This window comes from Odontesthes bonariensis, chromosome 10, assembly GCF_027942865.1.
Source record: "Odontesthes bonariensis isolate fOdoBon6 chromosome 10, fOdoBon6.hap1, whole genome shotgun sequence".
In the NCBI taxonomy this organism is placed as follows: Eukaryota; Metazoa; Chordata; class Actinopteri; order Atheriniformes; family Atherinopsidae; genus Odontesthes; species Odontesthes bonariensis.
Window position 1 is genome coordinate 16,329,470 of NC_134515.1, and position 18,899 is coordinate 16,348,368.

The 18,899-nt window shown below is 39.5% G+C and overlaps 1 protein-coding gene across 1 annotated transcript; it reads right to left on the reverse strand.

The window, feature by feature from the left end:
* Positions 1 to 11: 11 nt before the first annotated feature.
* sycp2 (synaptonemal complex protein 2) lies at positions 12 to 18,883 on the reverse strand. Its single transcript, XM_075475493.1, has 43 exons — positions 18,035 to 18,883; positions 17,792 to 17,932; positions 17,380 to 17,706; positions 17,263 to 17,287; positions 16,864 to 16,949; positions 16,662 to 16,756; positions 16,526 to 16,560; positions 16,272 to 16,414; positions 16,083 to 16,135; positions 15,691 to 15,736; positions 15,433 to 15,531; positions 15,234 to 15,294; positions 14,745 to 14,905; positions 14,519 to 14,575; positions 14,149 to 14,235; positions 13,040 to 13,145; positions 12,451 to 12,566; positions 11,523 to 11,586; positions 11,389 to 11,434; positions 11,168 to 11,247; positions 10,596 to 11,038; positions 10,354 to 10,481; positions 10,239 to 10,272; positions 10,070 to 10,140; positions 9,939 to 9,984; positions 9,813 to 9,856; positions 9,672 to 9,732; positions 9,211 to 9,500; positions 8,856 to 9,138; positions 8,183 to 8,308; positions 6,498 to 6,656; positions 6,020 to 6,170; positions 5,019 to 5,320; positions 3,942 to 4,232; positions 3,714 to 3,765; positions 3,326 to 3,445; positions 2,821 to 3,005; positions 2,558 to 2,652; positions 2,267 to 2,366; positions 2,038 to 2,096; positions 1,053 to 1,131; positions 738 to 794; positions 12 to 531 (listed from the first exon to the last, which is right to left on the reverse strand). Exons 1-43 carry the CDS (start codon positions 18,056 to 18,058, stop codon positions 475 to 477), a joined length of 5,085 nt encoding a protein of 1,694 aa, XP_075331608.1. The 5' UTR covers positions 18,059 to 18,883; the 3' UTR covers positions 12 to 474.
* Between the last annotated feature and the right edge of the window lie 16 nt (positions 18,884 to 18,899).

The following is an 18,899-nucleotide window of genomic DNA, read 5'->3' on the forward strand; positions in this document are numbered from 1 at the left end:
TTTTCCCCCAAACAGTTTTATTTGCAAGCAGGTTAATAAGTTATAAAAAAGCAGTAGATACATCAAAGATCTTGAATATTTTAGTCGACACTTTTTCACTATTTCACTTAACTACATGAATCAATCAGGATTATATATTAAAAATACCATAAATTCACAATCAAACTTAAAACCTGCATGCACTAACACCAACAATTATACACCTATAAGCAAGACATTTTCCCAAAAGCTCAGAAAAACCTAACATTAATAACAAAATCCGATACATTTGAACAACAAATCCAGCTCAGAAACAAGCACATAAACGTACAAAAAAGCAGAACCTGGAGAAATAAACACTGCGTCTGAACGCCGACTCAAAATGAACACAACCGAAATGCATAAGACGATGTGCACAACACGCTGAAATATACAACCTGGCTCAGTGTGTGGGGACTTTTTGCAGGACTTTGTTCAATTCAAAACCAGGTTCAATCAGGGGAAAAACAACGCGCGCAGTCCTCTCTTCACACTCTGGATCTCCCCCTCTTGCTACAAATGGTGCACAAGCACCGAGAAACATTCAGGAAAAGACAATTAACCTAAAAAAAGTCACAAATCATCCGAGTTTCAAATAACACTGGATCTTACATACAGGCTTTCAAAGGAGCACTGTTCCGCTGACAGTGAGGAGGACAAAACGTGAAAGACAGCCGGGGTAAAAGTTCAAAAGGTCACCTGTGCTAATCTCAACTCACCATTTCGTTGAGGAGTCTGTCCTGGACTGACTTCATGTCTTTTCTAATCAGGCCCATCTGACAAGAGAGGAGATTTTAGGGAGGGTGACAGAAAATGACAGTGAGGACCAGCAAGGGGTGAACAGATGAGATAGGCAAAATGTTGTAGAGGCCACAGAGCAAGAAGATGATTGCACAGACAGCGTGACAGGCAGAGGTTGACGTGCTCTGCTTTTATGAACTGGTACTGATTACACATCAATGTGCTAACTAACTTTTGGATTTACACAAAACTATATACATAAAACATATTCAACGTGAGCCTGAATGTCAGACCTCTGATGTGAATATTCCCTCCTCGTACTCCAAGCTGTGACAAGCGCTACTCTGGAGGGCTCTTCTAAAGGTTTCATTTCTGGGAGGGTGAAAGACAGAAAATCACACAACCAACCAACACTAAAGTACTACAGTCAAGATGAACACAGGTTAAGGGAAAAAAAAAAAAAAAAAACCCCCTTATTTCTATAATATTCAATGGAATGCTAAGACTGAAAGAGCCACCATGAATCACCTTCACTGCATATCAGGGATTACGAGTCAAACATTAATAACAATGAAAGCAGATTTCAAAACCACAACATCGACATCATTTATGCGACCATCAAGTGAATCGCTCGGGATAAAACTACAAAGTAAGATGATGCTGAACTGAGCACTGGCGAGACATGGTGAAAAGTCCCATTCAGTTCATCAGTTCTGTACGACACCCATTTAACCCCATCGCTTGTCAAAGTCAAGGTGGCGGTAAGACGGTCAACAAAGTGCAATGCCTGTCCGCAGCATGGACATCATATTGAATGGGGTCAACTCAAAAAGAGCATATTTGGAGCAATATCAAAACACTTATTATTTTTGTCCTTATCAAGGGAGAAAATATTTGGCATGTTGGTAAATTTGGGTGCTTAAAATCTGGGTTATGGACGGATAACAGTCAGACACCCCATGCTGGCAAATCATGTGTAAACCCATATTAGTTATGAAAAGAAGCATTGGCTACATCTCTCCAAAAACAAATAGCTTGTGCCGTAGGGTGCATATCTCGTTTGGGACGCTAACCCTTAGGGGAAAAGGATTTTCCAGTTAAATCTTTTCATCCCATGTTCCAAATACTAAAGAAGTGTTTTATTCAGTGTCTTAAAGAGAATTAGGGTTTAAGTCGGTGGTAATGTCACTGATTAGAGTGTGGAAAAATAACAAAAAGGCTCTTTCAGTGCTCACAAACACACACACACACACACACACACACACGTCTGAAACAGACCTCTTGGTTTCCCGATTGTGGTAAGAATGGAAAGCCATCGTCTGCTTCTTCCAGCACATCTGCGACAGAAAAGGGGCCAAACGATGATCAGATACCCATCAAATAAAAGAAAAACGTTCATCTCACGAAATAAAACTGCATCATATTTTAATGATATCACTTTCTACATTCTCTCCACAATGCTTGTGTGTGTCTGTATGTATGGGACAGAGCGGTCTGAGTGACCCACTGTCAGGTCTTTCTCCATGCTTTTCAGGACGTTGTCATCCTGCTCCATTTTGTTGATCTCTTCCAAGAGGACTTTTTCAACCTGCTCAAGCCTCTGAGTTCTGTGCAGGGCAAAGAGAATCAACCACAGAAGAAGAAATCAGAAGCTAGCACAGTGTTCTCGGACTGTGAGAAGCACGAACCCTTCGGATGTCATAAATCAAGTTTGGCGATAACAAATGTTAAATTTGCACTTTAATTTGGTTCAAATCCTCTGAAAGAAAGGTCAGCGTTACAAAATACACTTACTGACCTGTATTTGGTAAGTTGCACACTGATGGAGGAGATGTGTTGCTGGACAGTCTTCGAAGACTGCTTGTTGTAAATCTCCAACATCTTGCAATGGTTCTGAACACATTTAGTATGCAGTGGTTCAGTGAGGGTAAAGTCATAAAATGTATTCACTGCTTTCTAAAACACTGTTTTCAGTCTTTCGGTTTCAGAATCAGGGCACTGGCACCAAGGATTGTGCTAAAACGTTTCTTCATTTGCAAATGTGTGTGAGTGTGTCCAAACCTGGAACTTGTTTTTCAGCTCTGAGCTCAACTGCTGACACAGGTCACTTGGGTTTCCATCAGTTTCTGTCAACTCTAAATCCTCGTCCACGTATCTATCCATCCCTTCAGACTCGCAGTGGCTGGAGCTCACGTGTGAGGAAGACACCACACAGCTCAACCCACCCACAGCAGACACCTCAGCGACTGTGGGTAGCAAATACATTTAGGGATTTTTCAGGAAGTCAAATTCTCTGAAAATCATTAGAATTATTAGTACTTTTTTCTTTTACAATGCTTTTACAATACAATCATTTCCCTCTGAACTACTTTGCTCTTCAAAAGTCTGGCCCTGGTGATTAGGTGCGTCTGTGGAAATATATGTCGGGATGAAGCGAAAAACTAACGCGATGGCATGGACAATTCTTTTTGTGATTAATGTCTGTGTTGTTATTCTCTTTCAGCATTCTTCAGAATTTGGCTATTTTAGCCCAAGTGGAAGTCAAAGCACCGGCAGTATGTCTTACAGGACTTAAACAATTTCCTTGGTTTCATCCGAGGCGAACGCTGTCCTCTGATCTTGCTTTTTTTCTTCTCTTCTTCCTCCGAGTCGCTGGACGAGGAGTTGTGGCGTTTGTGATTGGGTCCTGTTAAAAAAAAAAGAAAAAGAAAAAAGAATCACACGTAACAACTTTTTCCTGATAACAATTTCCTGTAATATTGTGCAGTGATTTCATTGTGGTGCACAATTTAAGTGAATTTGTGCTCATTAGATACATTTTATTAGTTGCAATTTTATAATGAACTGCAAGTTTGTTTGGGTGCAGATTGCTGCCAGGTTCGATACTATCGAGAGGGAAATCCAGTACCAAAGAACAAGTAGAATACAACAGATATTTTACAAGTTATTTTTACCTGAGATAAGAGTCTCTGTAAGCTCAAGCTCTCTGTCTGAAAGTGGTGTTTTCTGTCAGGAAGGACAGTGAAGAATTAGTCATTTCTTTGATGCCTACATGTTGTTACAAATCCTGATTAATCAGTAAACCAGTTGTGGAATTTCAGAGCTCACATCCATCTAGATAGCTATGCATCCTCTCATAATAACTTAGCTATAAAGAATGAAGTTCAGGAAATAAATCAAACCTCTGATTTGAGAGACACAGACAGTGCAGCAGTGGATCTGGCCTTAATTCTTTTACTGAGTACTGATGACTTAGTGGATGACTGGCTCAGTGAAACAAAGGATCCTGTAGACACTTTACTGAAGTCAAGATGGCAGCCATGGCTAATGGTGTCTTCAGGGAACGTTGACTGAGGTGAAGAGGTTACACGTGCGCTGTCAAGCTCAAGTAACGTGGATGTTAGCAGGGGCCGACTGGACAGAGTTAAAGGAGACTGAGGCGCTGAGAGTAGATGCTGCTGGACCGCACACATCTAAAAACAAATGATTTGAGAGTGACAAAAATAAAAAAAAACACGAAGAAACATGGCAACGCCACTCATCTGATCAACATGTCTGCGAAGGATTAGTGGCAGTAAATGACGAGGATAGGCACAGATGAAGAGTAGCAGTGCTATTATCTGCTCGGCCCGGAGTTAAATAGGTCACTTCAGTCATGCCTCTAAACTGTTAAGAAGCATAAAAACGGCGGTAGAGGGAGAGAAGCATTAACTTCTTACTTCCTCTACACACATTTTCTCAGTTAGTCTGGGAATGTCAGCCACTCATGTTCAGGTCAACGACCCCACTTTCATGAGTTCTGGATTACTGGTAAGAGCACTTTCAGTCATCTAATAATTCATACCACCATTCATTTTAGTCCAGCGATTCTCACATGGCTGCGAGGTGACGTCTACGACTAACACAAGGAGCAAAAATATGCTAAATTCCAGCCTCAAAGAGGAGCGGTCTCGTTGCTACAGTAGACCAAAACATGGGCTAGGAAAGTGAGGATCATTCCAAAACAATATCTCATCTGTATATAGGAGTTTACTTTGATGCCGTTTCTAACACCTTATAAATGTCTCACTGGAATGTTTCCCCTTAACAAACTTAAACAGAAGACATAAAAATAAAGACTTTTATTGAACCATTGAAAATTCCTAAAACTGTTGCACAACACAGGTTATTCAGCAAAACTAAAAATGTCTGATCGTTATTCTAACCTTTGATACGGAATCTTTGAAAAAGAGCCCTAAGATGGGAGAAAGGTTGTGTACCTCTGCAGCAGTTGGTTGAGCCGGAGGACTGGTTGCAGGGGACTCACCCCCCAGTGAGCAGGGAGACGGGGCCGACGGGATGGACAGAGTCTTGGCTGAGCCGTGGTTCTTTTCTGAGCTGTAGAAAGAAGAGGGCTTACATTTTCCTTTACTGCTGACTGCAGAGCGAAGTTTGGGTAGCAACGGGATAGGCGAGGGGGTGTCCTTGCAGGGAGGCCTTGGGGAGGTAGGGAGTGGAGACACCAGTGGGGTGAGGACAATGGAGCGGGTCAAAGCCAAGGTTGGGGCTGACCCTTCTGCAGCTATGAAGGTCCAAAATAAGCACAGATGTTCAAACAGCTGGCTTCAGAAGTTGGACAGAGAACAGAGGGTCAACATATACACGCATTTCAACATCCATTCACAGTTAAAAGTTTAGAGAGCAGAAGGGTTCTTTGCGTCCCACTTTTTAGAGTTAAAATTTAATCACATTAAACTCACATTGCATCTTCTGAGTCTACAGAATAATATCAAATAGGTGCAACAGCTTTGGTTTTAGGTGACAAATCTTGTGAAACTTCATACACATATCCATTTCAAGTAAGATTTCAAATCCTTTTTTACCCCCTTGTTTGAACATCAAGACTCCATTTTACCGGCAAATCTGAGGACTTGACAGTGTTTATTCGGCCGTCAATAAGCCCGAATGATCTCTGAAATTGAGTGCCTTTGATATGAAGCCCCTGCCTCTTTAACCTCAGAAGTTACTGCATAAACATGCACACTTGTTGTCCTTAATGAAACCCAAAGATGATTTTATTATTCCACTGAATTAATGTAAAATGCAGACAAAATCAACAAGACATTTTTCGAGTCAAAAGCCTTTTTAGCAATAAATGTGACTGCTGATGGAATTACCAAACTATTTGACTCATTGAACATAAACATCAGCTGACGTCAAAGTAGTCAAATGACTGTTATCCAACTCTGATGTTAGAGAGTAGTTTTCCACAAAATCTTACCTCTCATCTTCTCGATGAAAGGAGGGGATGGACAGAAAGAGGACTGGCAGGCAGCCAAGGAATTCTTCAAAGCACCCGTCTGTTCTTGGGCAGGGACCATGTTTTCCTTATTCAACTTTGAAGTTTCTTGAAGAACATTACCCGGTCTAAGCTGCAGAATAAAAGGTGTTTCCAGAATCTGTCATTAGCAATAAACAAGAAGATAAAACCACAACATGCATGTGAACGATAAAAACCATACATGTGTACATTACCAATCAAAAGTCTCGACTACGCACTACCCCTTCGTAAAGGGACTGCTGCTTGGTATTAAGTGTATATAATACTTACATTATTTTCTTTGCAAGGTGAAATTAGAATTTTCCCACAGGGACTAAAAAGATTTATGTCATCATAAACTAATGAACTTAACGGACAAAGCCTAAAATGTTTAGAAAATGTAAGCTGGACTGTCCTAAATAGAAGGCTGAACTCTCACCTTAAGGCCGGAATGCTTTTTCAGATCTGACCAGCTGTTGCCGTCTTTTTTCCTATAATCATCTGCACATTGGTCAGATAGTGTGTTTTTTCTTTTCTTTACTTGTGGAGCATCTGAACGGGTCTTCTCACTCTTCCCCTGCTGACCTACAGAATACGTCTGTGACAAAACAAAAGTAAATGTTACAGTGATGCACCGATCTACCATTGCAGTGGCAGTTTAATCACGCTGAAAAGAACATTGGGCCTCATTCACCGACATCTCCTAAGACCACATTTGTTCTCGAGTCCTACCTACGCACTTTTTAAGAAGATTGAGGAATTCTCCAATGTTTTCCTTTTTATACGCCAAACGTGACCTGCTTACAAAATAGCGTATCTGCTGCTGTGACACGATACCGCAGATCGTGCCCTACGGAAGGAACAAATCTTTAATGACCACGCAGATCTATTTGTGATGATTGACGAGTACCTATTTGAACGCTTTAGACTACCGAGAGCCGCTCTCATGGGCCTTTGCAATAGTTTGGAGCCCGCGCTGCAGTGCCATACACAACCGTCCAACTCCGTTCCACCTACATGTGCAGGTTTTCTCGAACTTGGGCTTTTTGGCCACTGGAAGATTTCAGCGGGCGCTGGGAGACGAGGTGGGCATATCAATAAGTCAACTGCCCACACAATACATAAAGTTTCCTCATACAGCTGAAGAATAAGTCGCAGTAAAGAGGGGATTTAATTCTATTACCGGTCTTCCTAACATCATCAATGTAATGGACTGTACACGTGTGCATTAAGGCCCCTCCCCAGATCTATTTCCATACCTCAACCACAATCAATATCACTCCATAAATGTCCAACTCATTTGTGACTCCCAGAACCACTGACTGAATGTGGTCTCCCGCTTCCCAGGAGGAGCACATGACTCCTTCATCTAACAGAACAGCTCTGTGGGCACGCGCCTCGAACAAGGAGCAGCTGGTGATGCATGGCTCAGTGGTACATAACTTTTAATGATCAAAATGTCCTGCAACAGAGGATTCTTTATTATGATTTTTTTATTAGCAGATCTAGGATAGTCTCCCTGGCTAATAACACCACTGACCAACCCTCAGACTCACCAGAAGATTTTCTTTAATCCGATGCACGCACACACTTGCTCTACAATCGAGCGCACCAAAGGCAACTTAAAAGAATGCTGGATGTGTTTGCACATGGCCCATCAGTCCCATTTACTTTACCTTTGCAAATTAGGGACGGCTGTCACGCTCCTTTAATTTACAAAGAGACTGGCATTCATCAGTCTAAGAGCAAAGATGCAAACAATTTTGCAGCCTAAGAACACGTTCATGTCGTAGGGTTTACTTAAGAAATTTCTTAAGAGCAACTTAAGAAAGAATTGAAGAAAATTCTTAAGAAGATTTTGGAGAACGAAGCCCACTATTAGCAACTAAGGTGAACATATTCCACAAAAAAAGACAGACTGAAAAAAACCTAAAATATGTAAAGTGTGTTTACTAAAAGTTTACAACGACTGAACTTTTCTTTATCTTGAACAAAACCGTTTCTATGTCCTATACCTTGTTGTCATTATTATTCACATTTCTGTTCATCTTGAATGAAGGTTCGTTAAAATGGTTGTGGCTAAATTCACGGATACTTTTTAGCGTGCAGAACAGACTCCTCTACCTTGGAAGTGGGTGGCATCTCTGCCACAAACTCCGGCTGTTGCTTCAAATACATTCTGGATGGTTGTTTGCTGGCAGGCTTTTTCTTCTTTGTCTGAGCGGCGTCACGTGTTTTCACCGAATTCTCCTGATGATCAGTGGATGAGGGTTATTTTTAAGGGACCAAAAAAGGTGTTACATTGGGAATCTGACAAGCCAAATAATAATTATAAATTCATCTATATATATATATATATATATATATATATATATATATACACACACATATATATATATATATATATATATATATATATACACACATATATATATATATATATATATATATATATATATATATATACACACACATATATATATATATATATATATATATATATATATATATATATATATATATATACACACATATATATATATATATATATATATATAAAAAGTAATTTTTTGGTGTTGAGTATTTTTCCATTTTTGTACAACAAATAAGTCATATGTGTTTTTATTCATTTTTGTTCAGAAATTCTATCGTGACACTCACAATTTGCTAGCTATTTTCACTTAGCAACTTTGTTAACTGTATAAGATTTTAAGAAAGGTAAACACAAATATTATGAATAGGACGAATCATCCAAGCGAGTACAATGAGCACAGTAGGTATAGATTGTTTGTTCCGCAGAGTGACTTAAAAAGAAAATAACATAAGAAATACAGAAGTTGTTTGCCTTTGGAGCAGAATGCCTCTCTGCTTCAGACTGACTGTCATCGGTATCTGGATCTCTGTAGCTTTTGGCAGAGGTAGCGACAGCTCTCTTTGGCCTCTTGCCAGCTGCATGTGGTGCTGCTGCTGCTGACTTCACTGTCTGTAGCTTATCCACTGCCTTCTTTGGCTGATCAAGTGCCTTCTTCAAATAGGGTTTCTTCTTATGCAACAATGACACACTGTGGCTTAGTGGGATAGTACATCATTGACCTACTGAATATCCTTTATACAAAGCACTCCCTTACCTTAGAGAGTTTATCATCCTTTACAGCTTTTGGAGAGGGTGGAAGCTTATCTGGGGATTCATCTGCAATCGAAAAAGCACACTTGGCCTAATTCCAGCTTTGATGTGATGAATTACAGATCTTGAGCCTGAATGTGGCTTTAATGACCTACACAAAGAAAAAGTGGCAACTTTGGGTTTGATGAGCGCCCGTCTGGAATATTTGGTAACTTTTGGTTTCGACTTCCTGCTCGATTCTCTCAGCCAGCTGGCCTCAGTCGTGGCATTGTCGGTGTCTGTGTCACTGAACAGATGCCTTTTCACATATCGCTTGTTCTGCAACGCGCAAAGTTGTAGATGACGGTTACAGGTGTGCTCTCCACCACGGGCAGACATGCAGCCAACGTACAAATACGTTTCGACATACACAGAGAGCGGGAGAAACTTCTAGAAAAGGTTCTCTTTTAAAACCTTACATAAAATACTGCAGTACAATGAGAAGTGTACCTTTGCCACGGGTTGTGATTTCTTGGTTGTGCTGGAACATACAGAGTTGTGGATTCCATTGTAAAATAAAAAATAAAAAATAAAAAAAAGAAGAAATATATCAAACTAAAAAGATTTAAATCCAAAACTGTACTGACTTACCTGCTCAACGTAGCAGGAGTCTTGGTGAAAGTTTTGTTCTCCCCCTGAAGTGCAAATAAAGATATTTACAACACGTATTCAGATAAGATACATATAAACATATAAAATAACAATAGAAATATTTACCTCAATACTGAGAGGTGAATCTATGTCGAATGCAAAGATGTCTTTTCTGCACAACAGAAAGGACATTAAATACATTACAAGACAACGATCAATCCAAAATGCTTTAAAGTCTTCTAAAAGAATGATATTACCTCTGCCTGACCGAGGTTTTTGTGCTTTTGTTGAGGGATTTAATTAGGCTTACGGCCCCAGACATTTCTCTCTGTAGCAAATAAATAGAATCTTCCTTATAACAAGCATGGCAAAGCTGAGTTAAGGTTCATGATCGTTCAAGAAATTAACTCGGTGATTATCACTTACTTTACTCGATAACCAGCTCATATTGAAGAGTGGCCTAAAACAAAGACATAACAGTCATACAAGGCACGTGTATATCAGTTTGATTCTTTAAAACCGTGGCACTGCATGGGCGTACTTGTTGATGATCGGAGGAAGCCAATTATGGGCAATATTTTCCACAGTCTCTTTTCCCGAGGATTTGCTTTTCATTTCATAACGGCCAGAGATGAGCTTCACCATGCTGCCTGCAACCTCCGTGTCTCTCTACGTGGAGACGACAGAACAAGTAAGAGTGACATTTAACAATTAAAAAAAAAAAACACGATCAATTGTCTTAAAAATGGACATTAAGCTGCATAAGCATAACAGAATCCCTACTTTCTCTTTGTTTGGAGGGACCGTCTTAATTTCATCCTTAACCTTGGGAGGTATTCTCTTCGGCGCTGTTTTGGTTGCAGTGGCCCTGACTGAAGATTTAGTCGGAACAGCCTCGGCCTCAAATGACATCTTGCCTTTACTTGTCCCTTTGGTGTGGTCATTTCTCTGAGCCTGCTGCCCTTTGGGAGTGCACCATGAAGAATCACGCTGGTTTTCTGAGCTTCTGTCTTTAGAGTCCCTTCTGGTATTGGATGTTTTATTCTGGAATGCCGTTGGCCTCTGAGGTGGAGGATCGTGGTTCCTCTCACTGACGACCTGCTGTAAGCGCTGAGTGAGCTCCTTGTGGAGTTGCTTTTGGATGACAAGGTTTGAGTCTGAAACGGACAATTTCTGTGCCGAGGGTGGGCAGCGCTCCTGCTCTCTTGCCAGGCTTGAACGAGGCTCTTTAGAGGAAATAAAAAGGATTGTAATTTTTTTTTTGAAACCATCTAAATTTTGCATGCGTTTCTAGCTTTCAAATGTTAAAGAAATGAGTTGACTGAAAATATTGTCATAATTTTTTTCTCTTTTACCAGATCTTGGCAGAGAACTGATTTTCTGTGTTGGCATCATAAGCATTTCAGTCACAGAAAATTTGTGCCAGCAAGAAGATCTGTAATTTGAGCACATAAATATATTTAGACATGCTTTCTGCACACACATAAATATATATATACTACATTAGCAATTAGAACATTAGCAACCAAATGACAGAAGACTTGCCAACAGATTGGAGGTTCTTCACAAGACTTACGTGTTTCGTCCGGATGTGGGTTGGGTGTCGGGTACAAAATAATTCTCTGTAAGGTAAAATATAAGGGAAAGCGTTAACAGGTTGACGAATAAAAAAAAACAATAGCTGTAAACTAGACTTAGGCAATACGATACCCAGGGACTTTTCTTCTCCCTGCCCAGCTACAACCACATCTACTGCCTCTGCCACAGGTGTCTTCTGCAGGAAAAGCAGACAAAAAATGTACTCAGTGATACTTTATAACCCTAAAAGTTAAACATCCGAATCAACAGCTGAGGAGAGTCGATTTCGTAAGGAAAACTATTGTGATTGTGAATATGGGGTAACAACTTGACAAACTATAAATTAGAAAATGTTGTTTGGATGTTGTCCCCTTGTGGGAGGAGTAAAGGTTTATCTTAAGTTCTTTCACAAAATGATATAACCAACAAAATATTTGTGCTGGAGGCAGAGAAGGGGAATGGAAACTGAGAATAGCAGAACACCAGAAGACACTAATTTGACTTTGTCTTAGCTCTGCTGCTGTTAATGTATTTTTGTCAATGAAGTCAAACTATACTTCTTTTAAAAACTGTGGCTGTCCTTTGTGGTCGACACTTGAACCGACTCCAACGGAAGACATGACCAGGACACATCTTAACGCCACTGAGTTGATGCATTGGTTTGAAGCGACTAGCCAACATGTGATTCAGGGACTTTGATAGGCTGAGTTTGGACCACATCCATCAAATGTTATCTGGATCTGGGATTATCTGACTTAGTCTGAACAGTAATATCTAAAATTAAAAAGAAGAATATAAATCAGTATCATGTTTAAACAATTCTAGCTACAGTGTGTATGTCATATTGAGACAGTGACTATTAAATAAAGTTACTCTAACTTTAACTAAAGTTAAACAAAGACTAAATACATTTTCTTATCACAAAAAGGTGCCCGATTTTGTTTTTTTTCTATTGAGAACCATTCTGAGCTCAAAACTGCAACTGCACAGTATTTTCAACACTTGTACCACCTGTGTAGCATCTTATATGCAGTTTACTTCGGTTCGGTTTTGACCATACCTGCTCTTTCATGCCAACTGCATTTGTGCTGCCAAGCGTTGTGATATGACTGCAGGTCTTAACAGCCGTGTCACGTGAACAAACCCTCTCCAGAGGTGGCTTATCTTTGTCCCTGGCTGGAGTATACAGAGACGGAGAAAAACTAAATGTAACATGTCAAAGCTGAATTTACATGCCCTTTATTTTGATGGATAATAAAAACAGTAAGACAAAAAGAATGTGATCATAACAAAGTGCGTCAGGTAACAACGCTGTGGATGTGGACATCTGTAAAATATACGAGCTGCACTGAATCAAATAGCCTCCTGTAGATTTTAATTTAGCCAAACATAGCTAAACAAACAAATGTGCTGCATAGCAACATATCAACCCAATCATTTATTAGGTATAAAGGGCTGTCATTGGACCAGCTCTTCTGCCAGAGCAATGAAACACAAGCTCTCAGAATAGTCTATTTACAAAGTTAATATCAGCTCATTTTAAGCTGCTAATCTGTTCATGATATAAAATACGAAGAATAAAAAAAACTCAGCACAGAGAGCTGTGAATAAAAAGCACAGTATTCAGATTTCTCTGAAGTGTTACCTACCCGATAGCTTAGATCCAACAGAGCTGCCACTATGCAAAATTCTTCCTCCACTGCTGCAAAAGAAGGTTATGGACTCTGACATCTTCATCTTGGCAGGGGTCACCATCTGGATGGAAAATTAGATAGTCTGTAAATCTTTTGATTGGCCTTGAAACAACACAATTTAAATGTGTGTTTTTTTGGGTTTTTTTTAGCTATTACACGTGTAATTTTCCGACATAAAACTAAGGGATGTGCATGACAATCTAATAAAATGATGAGAAGTTGTCACCACTTCAGTATCAGCAATTTTATGTTTGGCGAATGCATGTCAGCTGAGACTTAAACTTAACGCGGTCAGCTCGCCAGCCAAGCTCCCTAATATCGGCAACCAACTATTTGGACTTCCCGCATTATTTAACCAACTAAAGCGACTATGACACAGGATGACTTTGTTGAGTTTTGTTTGCACTTTTGGGGGTTTTTGGGGCTCTGTTTTATAATGAGCTTTACCTCCCACCTTATTTCGGAAGCAGCTCATCCATTGTGCTTTTCTGTTAGTTTTGCCTCCTGTGTTTGTTTGCTCCGTGTCAGTTTAGAGTTTTGCTACACTTTTAGTTTGTTTATCTTTGTTGTACATCAGACTGGTGATTCCTGTGAGCGTCTGCATCTGGCGTCCTTATCAACTTTGCATGCTCAAGGCTGAGAATGATGCATAATTATAATTGGAAATTAGATTTCTCAGTTATCTCATTTGATTTCAGTTAAGATAACTTGATTTGTCTAAAACTTAATTGTACTCACATTGAAGTTAGACACTCTAATTGTATGTGCTTTGTTATCCTTCCCTGAAAATATGCACTGTTGAATTATCATTTCTAAGCTTAGAACATGAAGGTTTGATAGAGTGGATTGTTAAATTAAATGATTTTTTGCACAAGAGAACATTAATTCAAGTATTATATATTAGATACAGAGTAGATAGAGTACTTAATTGCATCTTACTTTTGCTAATGACAGTATAACACAACAAAGTACTGTTTTGCATGCAGTGACTATGAATATTCATAAGCTCACTGAACTGTGAAAGGCGTTTGTAAAACAAGGCATGTTTAAGTATGGAGCCTTACCTGTGCGGATGCAGCTGTGGCAGATAAAATGTAGGGGGCAGTATTTTGTTCACTTACACCAAGGGACACCTGACTCTCAGGAACAACCTGTGCAAAGGGTGGCATGCAGTACGAACAAATGATCACTTCATAGCTAAAATGCTGGTTTCGCTTAAAAAGTATTTCTCATGCTACAAAATGACATTAATGGAGACCTCACAATAAATAAACAGCTGTTATTCAATCTAGGCTCATTATAAACCTCAGCCAAACCCAAAGCGTTTGCTGCCGCTTCAAGTAATGCCTACTAAGTACACTTGAACTGTAATGGCCACACTGATCTGATCACAGCTGTAAAATGAAATAACGATGTTGATAAGCCAGAGTTTACCTGGGTGCTGTTCCCCTCTGTCACAATTTTAGCTGCACCTTTCCCAACAGATGTGCACTGTCAGAAATAGATATTAGTTCATGCAAATGATCTACTTGTTTAAAGATTGCCAAGTTTTCTCAATGTCATGATTGCGCATCGTAATATCTACAAGTCATGAAGGTACTGAGCTAGAATGTATAAATACAATAAATGCTTTAAGGTTTGCAGTTGATAAAGAATAAGCCAAGGAGTGTACTTTGTTTTTGCTGAGTCCATAGACGTTGCGAGCAGCCTGTAGGATCTCCAGGGAGGAGCTGAAATGGATGGTAAGAATGGATCCTTCCACTGCACCAACAACCACCACCTCTGACAGCTTAATCCGTAAGACTCTCCTCTCGCCCTCCTCTGGAGATAAAGAACACTCTGTATTTGAACAAATACTAAGAGGACATGTCCAGTGACAAAAAAATTCAAAGTGATATTATCTTTGTGAAGAGCTCTTGATTAATCAGTTGAACGCTTATCTTGACTACAGCAAAGTCCATCAAAGACAAATTGAAGAGATCAGGTTGCTTTGTGCATCAAAACGCTTGCAATTTAATAGTCAAGTAATGTTTTTGTACACTTCCTTGAGTGGAAGTCATATTACAATAAATCAAGCATGTATCATATATCTGTCACTGTTGACAAGCTGAAAATACAAGGAGAGCAGCTGTCTGTGCACTTTGTTTACCAGTAACAGTGTAGCTTTGGACTTCATTTTCATTGATGCATATCGTTTCCCAGTGGCCATCCTACATGAAGAGAAAAACGTGCTTTATTAGGTCCAAATGGATCTCTGCCTTGAACAAGGATTTGATCTGAACAAAATATCTTTGTGTAGATGCAACTGTTTTTGATTTGCACATTAATCATTTTGAGTGACTCAGAACCTCTTCCTCTGGTAAGGAAAAGTAAAAGGAGATGCTGCGGCTGCTGAGGTTGAAGTCGATCCAGAATTCCTCAAGCTTCTCATCAGAAGGCATCAGCAGCTAACAAGACAACCAAAATAATTCACAACCGCCACTAACAGTCTTCAAGAACACAATAGAGACTGCGACACAACGTAATCAAACCTTAGAAGAGCTGTTAACTGATTAAAGACAAAGGGTTTTTGATAACACATCCCTAAAAATCCCATTCATACTAACCTCATAGTTTCCAAGATATACTTCCAAACAAGGGTAAGAGTTCACTCTGCAGCACAAAAAAGGACACCGTTATTCAGAGACTAAATCTTCAAGGTCACCACTGCTGTATGTGTTCTTGGTCCAATCATGAGGGCCCAAATACTGGATTTACCTAAGAGAGTTTGCTAAAAGATATTGTAAGAAATCAGTTGCACCAAAACCTCAGTGATATTCATGTTGGCGGGAAAGAGGCATGATGCTGACTGAAACGGTCATTCCAATTCATTCCAATGAATTTAGTATGCAACGCAACAGGCAGATAGAAACTATTCACTTTTCAACTGCAGCCCGGAAAGGCCCTTTAGTTCCACAGACCACGTCTTAGAAAGTGCTGAGTAATGGTATGTTTGTACCTTCTCTTGTCTCCCTGCATTCCGTTCACCATGTTCAGAAACCTGCGACAAGCCTAAAGAAAAAATCCCACATTTACATTCAAATCTACATTAATTAGTGTTAATGTTATCACAATAAATTGTCACAGCAACGCCTCAAAATGTAAATGCGTAAAAAAAAAAAAAAAAAAAAAAAACGCTTCATCTTACCGTCTCAAACTCTGAATCACTGATCTGGGCAAATGCACAGGCCACGTGACCCATGGTGAACCACCGATCTGCTAGCTTCCTCCTCTGGTCAGGAGGGGCCATTCGGCATAATGCCTCCATTAGCGATGACTGCAAGTCATAATCTGAAAAGAGACATGTTTTTTTCTTTTTTCCTTTCCCCTACTTTATTCTGGAAGAAGAGATGCTGTAAGATTCATTGATAACAGGAAAAAAAAACAAAAAACAAATCCTACCACCACCCTCCAATATCCGACCAGCGAGTTTGGCCCTGTGGGAAAATGAACACACAACAGTTCAAGAGAGTCCGGATATTTTACAATTTAATGTGAATAAATCAAACTTTGTTTTGAGGAAATCTCCCTGACACACATTATATCTGAGGCCTCCTGAGATGCAAGAATCTTCCTGTTTTTCTTGAACTCCACTGGGATTTTGTCCAGAATCAAGTTATATTTCCGAACTGCCTGTAAAAACATTATCACCAAGTCAATTAATGGAAAACACCTTCGTTTATAAAACTCAAAGCAAGGTCCCAAAAGAACAAGTTACGCAAAAAAGTTTTTTTCCAAACCTCTTTCTGGATCAAGATGTAGATTCTGGGGTCGACGACCAACCGACCGACAGGATACAGGAAGGACTCTGTGATTTTGTATGTTCCTGCAAATCATGTCATGAGACAAAATGTTTCTAATATAGATTCATCTTAAAATCGCTTTGAACTCATCTTGTTGTTACTTAAGTATATTCCGACAAAAAAAGGAACAGAAGTACCTCCAAATGATTAAATCCCCTGATTTTAAAGCATTTCTTTTTGTACAGTAGCATTTGGTGATTACATACTGACAAATAATGTCTCAAAAAATGTCGCTTTTCAGTTTGAATATAGTTTTCGTTCCTACACTACGTGGTTTCTGACTGAAAACAAAACATATTGATTATGGAATACAAATGAAGACAAGTACAGACATACCCTCTTTGCAGGTCTCATGAACTGCCTGCAAGAGAATGAAAACGAAAACACTTTTACATTGAAGACACTAACCCATTGCATGATACAAAATGTGTTTATTTGAAGACATTAGCTCACCATTAAGGCATTTAAGAAGTTTTCAGAGAGTGTGAACAAAGTCTCATCCCAGTGTGGGCCATGCTGGGTCCATATTTGCCTGCATTTTTCAAACCACTGCACCATGTGCACAAAAAAACACGATTCAATCAAAGCCAAAGTTAATTTTCGTTTAAAGCCCTGGAATACAAAATGCTGGTACAAAAATACACTTATCTTCTTAATCAGTCCTTGAGTTATTAAAGCTGACAGTCCTTGACCACCACCAGGTAGCTTTAGGTTTGTCCCACACTTGTAGAGACTCGCGAAACCCAAACCGGCTGATCTGGCGTCTTTTTGATCCAAACTCTAAAAAAAATTAGCCACAGTTTCACTGAATAAAAAAAACCGCAAGATCCTTGTGTGCTGGTCAGTGTATTTGGCTTCATCTTACCCGACTGATAAGCTTATCCAGTTTGTTCAGAAACTGTTGAGAACATTTCATCACTGTCTTTTCGTGCGTGTCCCTCTCTAAGAATACATCAAGTGCCTGGATATGCCCACTCTTTATCACTTCATCAATCACATTCTCCAGCTGCATACAAAAGGGTTCTATTACTGTCTGCTAAATAATTACACAAACAACAAAATGACCTTGGATTTATTGACATTAATATGGTAATCCGTTCATTCACACCTGTGCGCCCTGACTCGGTGCCATTCTTGCTACAGAGAAAAATCTTCACTGCCACTTAGTGGCCCGTGCCGTCCTGGAAATGAACTGAAAATGAAAACATAAACCCACTGATTACAGCGTCAGCTGAACAAGGAATTAATTTCCATACATGGGCGATGGTGGCCATAATCGGGCAATCTGCCAGGCTTATTTTGTTAATTTTGTCAGTCATGTAAACTGGTTTTAGCAGTTATCTGTAGCGGGATAATAATATCTGTTATACTGGTGAGGACTAGCTGACTATATAACAGTTAAAGTTATTTGTGAACACTATTAACATACAACTATTGTAGGAGCTTTACATTACCATTATTGTTTGTAAAGTCTGACTTAAATAAAATCATGTAAACTGACATCCAACATGCTACTCCTAACTCTGTTTTAGCTAGCTTAATAATATTTGTTGCCAAATGTTGCTAACTCTACCGATAGGTATGAGATTACTTGTCAACAATCACCTTCAGCGGGCACCGAACTTGTGAAAAATTTGGGGGAAATGTATGTATAAAATTTTTGTTTTCTTACAAGTTACTTACTTTTACACTGCATTGCAGCACAAAAAAAGACGTAGCTTTCTCTCCGAGTTTTCAAACGGTCAAGTGTGTAAACGCGCGAAGTCTACGCTGATCACGCAAGCGCGTAACAGCCCAACCAATTACCCTGTTACCATGGATATATGGGAGGATCACTGGAGGTGTAACGTTAATTTCTGTATCCAGTAACATTCTGTGACCCAGGAATGTCAACTGTGAGGCTGTCCAAGTGTATTGCCATTGCATAAATTCATCAAACTTGTCTCCACCTTTATGACAGTAGGTGTTACCAA